The following is a 6,961-nucleotide window of genomic DNA, read 5'->3' as shown; positions in this document are numbered from 1 at the left end:
CTCCAGGGTATGAGGGAAAATAAATATTTGGAGGCTCCAAGAACTAAGGGGAAATTTCAGCTGCTTGCTCACCAGAGACGTGATAGAGTTAAGAGATGCAGTTCAACTAACTTAGCCAAGATTCTACATTAAAAGACAACACAATCAGAGTCCCTATAATATGTCAAACATAGTGTTCATTAAACAACAAAAAAATTACTTGACATTAAAAGAAAAGCGAAAGAAAAACATAAATTGTCCCATAAAGAGGAAAACAGGCCCACAGAAAACAACTCTATGGTTACCAAAAATATTGGAGTTAGCACAGACTTCAGAGCAGCTATAATAAATATGTTAAAAAACATAAAGGAAAATACTTTCAAATAAAGAAAGAAATGGAAAATATTATCAGAGATTTGGAAACTATAACAGTGAACCAAATGGAAATTATAGAACTGAAAATTATAGTATATAAAATTAAACTTTTGCTGAAGTTTTAATAACAAATTTGAAATGGAAGGCACAACAAACTTGAAGAGAGATTAACTAAAATATTCCAATGTAATGAATGAAGAAAAATATTTTTAAGTTATTCAAAATTATTTCTATCAAAATTTTAATGGCATGGCATTTTTCACAGAAATAGAATAAAATGATCCCTAAAATTTATATTGGACCAGAAAAAATTTTGACTAGCCAAAGCAACCTTGAGAAAAAGGGACAAAGATAAGACATCACACTTTCTAATTTGCAATGATCAATTAATTTGTGACAAAGAAACCCAGAATACACAAAGGATAGTATCTTCAATAAATGGTACTAGGAAAACTGGACAGCCAAATGGAAAAGAATGAAACTGTACCACTATTTTATACTGTACACAAAAACTTACTTAAAATGAATTAAAGAATTAAATGTAAAACCCGAAACCATAAAACTCCTAGAAGAAAATATAGGTAGTAATTTACTTAACATCAGTCTTGGCAATGATTTTTTGGATCTCACACCAAAAGCAAAGGCAAAAATAAACAAGTGGGAATACATCAAATAACAAAGGAAACCATTAATAAAATAAAAAAAGGCAAATCATATATTTGATAATGGGTTAATATTCAAAATATATTAAGAACTCATAACTCAATAGCAAAAACAATCCAATTAAAAATTGGGAAGAGAGCCCTAGCTGAATTGTTCAATGGTTAGAGCTTCAGCCTCTTGACTGAAGGGTCCCAGGTTCAATTCCAGTAAAGGGCACGTATCTCAATTGCAGGTAACCAATTGATGTGTCTCTCACATTGATGTTTCTCTCTCTCTGTCTCTCACCCTCCCTTCCACTCTGTCTAAAAATCAATGGGAAAAATATCCTCAGGTGAGGATTAACAACAACAACAAAAATTAGGAAGAGAATTTGAATATACATTTTTCCAAAGAAGACATACAAATGGCCAACAAGTACATGAAAATGTACTCAACATTGCCCAGCCCGTGTTGTTCAATGGTTGAGCATGGAACCATAAACCAGGGGTTCACAGTTTGATTCTGGTCATGGAACATGCCCGAATTGCAGGCTCAATACCCAATAGGGGGCATACAAGAAACAGCCAATCAATGATTCTCTCTCATAATTGATGTTTCTCTCTCTCTTTCCCTCTCCCTTCTTCTCTCTGAAATCAATAAATAAAAAAGGTGCTGAACATCACTTATCATCAAGGAATTGTAAATCAATTGAGATATCACTTAACATCTGTTAGAATAGTTATCAAAAAGACAAGAAATAACAATGTTGGCAAGGATGTGGAGAAAAGGGGACCTTTTTGCAGTATTTGTCTCTTTGTGTCTGGCTTATTTCACTTAGCCCAATGCCCTGTATGTACATCCATGTTGTCACATTTGCAGGATTTTTTTCTTTTTAAAAGCTGAACAATAGTCCATCCTAATATATAAAAACCCAGGGTCTGTAAGGACCGAAGGCTCGACTGACCGGAAGTCAGTCCTATAGTCAGTGCTGGGTTGCCGTGGTGACCCAGCACTGACTGCCACTGCTGCGGGTGCGGCAACCCAGCACTGACTGCAGAGGGGGCTGTGGATCAGGCCCAGAGAGACTCCCGAAGAGAGAGAGCTGTGGATCAGGCCCGGAGAGAGGCCTGAAGAGAGAGACAGGGTGAGATCCGCAGCCTCTGTGGCAGCTGTTGATCAGCCATTGCCTCTCTCTTTCTCTCTGGGCTTCGCCAGCAGCCATGCCTGTATTTCTCTCCGGGCCTCCCCGAATGGAGATGGTGCAGGCTGGGCTGAGGGAACCCCACCCCCACCCCCGTGCTCAAATTTCGTGCACCGGGCCACTAGTTTAAATAATATAGATGTTTCAGCTCCCAGTCAAGATAGTGGAGTTGGTAAATGCAGTACTGACATCTTCTCATGAACACATCAAAATGACAACTAAACTATGGAACAGCCATCATTGAGATATACCTGAAATCTAGTTGAACAGAAGTCCTATAAGGATATAAAGAAGAAGCCATGCCCAGCTGGAGGGACTCAGTGGTTGAGCGATGACCTATAACCCATGAACCAAGAGGTCATGGCTCAATTCCCGGTCAGGGCACATGCCCAGAATGCAGACTGGATCCCCAGTGTGGGGCATGCAGGAAGCAGCTAATCAGTGATTCTCTCTCATCATTGATGTTTCTATCTTTCTCTCCCTCACCCGTCCTCTCTGAAATTAATTTAAATACACACACACACACACACTGAGTGGCCAGATTATTATGACCACCCATCCGTACTTTGTTGGGCCACCTTTTGCCTTCAATACTGCTGCCATTCTTCTTGGCATTGACTCCACGAGATGTTGAAAGATGATGTGAGGAATCTGACACCATGCCTGATGAATAGCACTGTCCAGTTCTGCGAGATTTGATAGTTGAGGAACCAGCTGCCTGATGGCTCTTTTAATTTCGTCCCATGTGGAGACTGGTAGGAGTGCGGTATAGGCTGGACCCACAGCCACATGAGGTGGTTAAAAAATGAGAGGGATATCAGAGATCCCTCTGTAGATTGAGGAATCCCAGGCCCACACAAGACTCCCCAGGCCAGGGTTCCAGTACTGGGAAGAGAAATCCCCATAACTTCCAGCTGGGAAAAACGGGAGATTTCAGCTGAGGAATGCGAGAGTCCTAGGCATTCCTCTTTAAGGACCAGTGCATGGACTTACTTGGACTAACTCACTCTGAGCTCCAGCTCTGGGGCAGCAGTTTAAAAGGTCCCAGGAACATATGGGGAGAAACTGAATTGTCTGCTTTGAAGTGAAGGCTGGAGGGGCAGCTTTCTCTCAGACAGAGTGCTGGCAAAAGCCATTGTTCCTTTGCTGAGCCTTTCCCCCACAGAGCTGGCAGGTGGGCGCCATATCTGAGTCTCCATCAACCTGACTGTTCACCCTGCCTGGTGATTTCCTGACACCCTGCTTCACCAAACTCATGGGCCCATGCAAGCCGCTTCCAGTGTTGGTGTTTTGTGTGTGTGTGTGTGTGTGTGTGTGTGTGTGTGTGTTTAATATAAATGGCCTGTCTTGGATCATGCTGCATACTTTCCTAAATTATCTCAAAAGATTACAAACCCCACACAAGCAGCATCTGGCCTCTTTGTGCCACATGCCTTTTGCTAAGTGGCCCCAGGCCCAGCACTATTGGCAGCTGGACTCAATTTGGAGCTTGGCCTCTCCCAGGAACCTCTAAGCCAGCCGTGGGCAAACTACGGCCCACGGGCCGGATCCGGCCCATTTGAAATGAATAAAACTAAAAAAAAAAAAGACCGTACCCTTTTATGTAATGATGTTTACTTTGAATTTATATTAGTTCACACAAACACTCCATCCATGCTTTTGTTCCGGCCCTCCGGTCCAGTTTAAGAACCCATTGTGGCCCTCGAGTCAAAAAGTTTGCCCACCCCTGCTCTAAGCTCAGCACAAGTGCAGCAATCCGAAGATCATGTTGTAACTCATGCAAGGTGGCCCTGGACAAAGCACAGACAGCAGCTGGTCTTGGCCTGTACCTCCAGGAGGCACCAGAGCCAGCAAACTTGGAGGCCAGCTTCAGACCACACCAGAGCACCACCCAACTACCTCTACAAGCAACACTCAAGGTGCAGACTCGGTGGGTACCAGAGCCCTGCAGAAGGACATCTGCTCTGTGGAGTCAGCCCCTGCACAGCAGCCCTTCCACTGTTGTAGCCAATCCACTGGTCCTTATAGCCAATCAACTTGGGGCCTAATTCCTACAGCTGAGGTGCCCAGAGCCACCAAATCTCAACTGGAACAGGAGAGTACAAATGGCCCACATAGAGGCACACCTGGAGCATCTGGCTTGGATGAGCAAGGAGACTGAGCCACTAGGCCATACAGGACACTTACCAAGACCAGAAGACAATATCAGATCTACCTAATACTTAAAAGCAAACACAGAGAGGCAGACAAAATGGGGAGCCAAAGAAACACATCTAAAAAAAAAAAAAAGATTAAGCTTCAGAGAAAGAAACAAATGAAATAGAGACATGCAAACTATAAGATATAGAATTCAAAACAATGGTTATAAGGATGTTCAGGGAACTTAGAACTTCAACAGCATAAAAAAGGACATAGAAACCATAAAAAGAACAGTCAGAAGAAAAGAATACAATAAGAATACAATACCTCAAATGAAGAACACATTAGAAAAAATCTACAGCAGATTAGATGAAGCAGAGGAATGAATCAGTGATTTTAAAGATAAAGTAGCAGAAAACACCCAATCAGAGCAGCAAAAAGAAAAAAAAATTAATGAGAGTAGTTTAAGGGACCTCTGGGACAACATCAAGCATAATAACATCTGCATCATAGAGGTACCTGAAGAAAAGAGAAGGTAGGAGATTGAGAACCTATTTAAAGAAATAATGACTAAACACTTCCTGAAGCTGGTGAAGAAAAGAGACACACAAGTCCAGTAGGCACAGAGAGTCCCAAACAAGATGAATCCAAAGAGGCCCACCTTAAGACACATCATAATTAAAATCGCAAAGATTAAAGACAAAGAGAGAGTCTTAAAAACAGCAAGAGAAAAGCACCAGAAGTACTAGAAGTACTTAGTTGCTTACAAGGGAGCTGCCATAAGACTGTCAGCTGATTTCTCAACAGAAACTTTGCAGGCCAGAAGGGATTAGCATAAAATATTCAAAGTGATGAGCCCTAGCTGGTTTAGCTTAGGGGATGGAGTGTTGGCCTGTGGACTGAAGGGTCCTGGGTTGGATTCTGGTCAAGGGCACATGCCTGGGTTGCAGGCTCGATCCCCAGTGGGGAGCGTGCAGGAGGCAACCAATCAATGATTCTCTCTCATCATTGAAGTTTCTATCTCTGTCTCCCTCTCCCTTCATTTCTCTGAAATCAATAAAAATATACTTAAAACAATATTCAAAGTGATGAATAGCAAGGACCTATAACCAAAACTTCTACTGTCATTTAAAATTGAAGGGCAGATAAAAAGCTTCCCAGATAAGAAAAAAGCTAAAGGAGATCATCACCACCAAACCAATATTACAAAGAATGTCAAAGGGTCTTCTTTAATAATAAGAAGAAAAAATGTGAATAATAAAATGGCAATAAATACATATTAATTAAATGCAAGTGGACTAAATGCTCCAATCAAAAGATATATGGTGGCTGAATAGATAAGAAAACAAGACCCTTACATATCCTGCCTACAAGAGACTCACTTCCAATCAAAACACACACAGAGACTTAAAAGTAAAGGAATGGGAAAGGTATTTTATGAAAATGGAACCAAATAAACAAACAAAAAAGCTGGGGTAGCAGAACTTGCACCAGACAAAATAGATTTTAAAACAAAGGCTGCAAAAAGAGACAAAGAAGAACCCAGCAATACCACTTCCGTGGATTCATAAGAAAAAATCCAAAGCACTAATTCAAAAAAAGCATATGCATCCATATGTCCATGGCAGCATTATTTACAATAGCCAAGAAATGGAAGCAACCTACGTGTCCATAAATAGATGAATGGATAAAGAAGATGTGGAGCATATATACAATGGAATATGGCTCAGCCATAAAAGGGAATAGAATCTTGCCATCTGCAACCACATGGATGGGCCTAGAGTATTGTGCTGAGTGAAATAAGTTAGACAGAATAAAACAAATACCATATTTTTTTTTACATGTATGGGTAATCTAAAAAACAAAATAACAGGGAAAGGATCAGAGTCGGTCGCTTTTCGGGAGCTGGAGGTATCTTTCTGGCCTTGGTATCCTTGCCGCGATGTGGTTCGAGATTCTCCCCGGGCTTGCTGTCATGGGCGTGTGCTTGCTCATCCCCGGCATTGCCACCGCGCACATTCACAAGTTCAGCAATGGGAGCAAGGAAAAAAGGGTAGCCTATTATTCATATCACTGGTCTTTGATGGAAAGAGATAAGCGAGTCTCTGGAGTTAATCGTTACTATGTGTCAAAGGGTTTGGAGAATATTGATTAAGGAAGCACTTCCTGGTTAACGAAAAATAACTCAGTTTTGCTCATCTACCCCTGCTAGAAGGTTATGCAGTATATTATGTAATGCATAATAAAAGTTAAAAAGTAAAATAAATAAATAAATAAATAAAATAAAAAACAAAATAAATAAAAAACAAAATAACAGAACAAGCAGAATAGAAACAGACTCATAGATACAGAGAATGGTTTGACATTGTTAGATGGGAGAGGGTTTGGAAATGGTTGAAAAGGTGGAGGTATTTTACTTAGAAGTACAAATTGGTAGATACAGAATAGTCATGGGGATCTAAAGTATCACATAGGGAATCCTATCTAATAATAGAGAAACATGGTTATTAGCCATACCTCCGCTACCCTTCCCATTGGCTAATCAGGGCAATATGCAAATTAACTGCCAACCAAGATGGCGGCCGGCAGCCAGGCAGCTTGAAGCGAACAGGAGGCTTGCTTGCT

The 6,961-nt window shown here is 41.0% G+C and overlaps 1 protein-coding gene across 1 annotated transcript; it reads left to right on the top strand.

The window, feature by feature from the left end:
* Window positions 1–6,226: 6,226 nt before the first annotated feature.
* Window positions 6,227–6,599, top strand: LOC102260520 (NADH dehydrogenase [ubiquinone] 1 alpha subcomplex subunit 1). Its single transcript, XM_005871448.2, has one exon. The coding sequence runs from the start codon at window positions 6,279–6,281 to the stop codon at window positions 6,489–6,491; it is 213 nt and encodes a 70-aa protein (XP_005871510.1). The 5' UTR covers window positions 6,227–6,278; the 3' UTR covers window positions 6,492–6,599.
* Window positions 6,600–6,961: the final 362 nt, after the last annotated feature.

Source organism: Myotis brandtii, unplaced genomic scaffold (genome assembly GCF_000412655.1).
Source record: "Myotis brandtii unplaced genomic scaffold, ASM41265v1 scaffold341, whole genome shotgun sequence".
Classification (NCBI taxonomy): Eukaryota; Metazoa; Chordata; class Mammalia; order Chiroptera; family Vespertilionidae; genus Myotis; species Myotis brandtii.
This window is presented reverse-complemented; position numbering and strand designations above follow the sequence as displayed.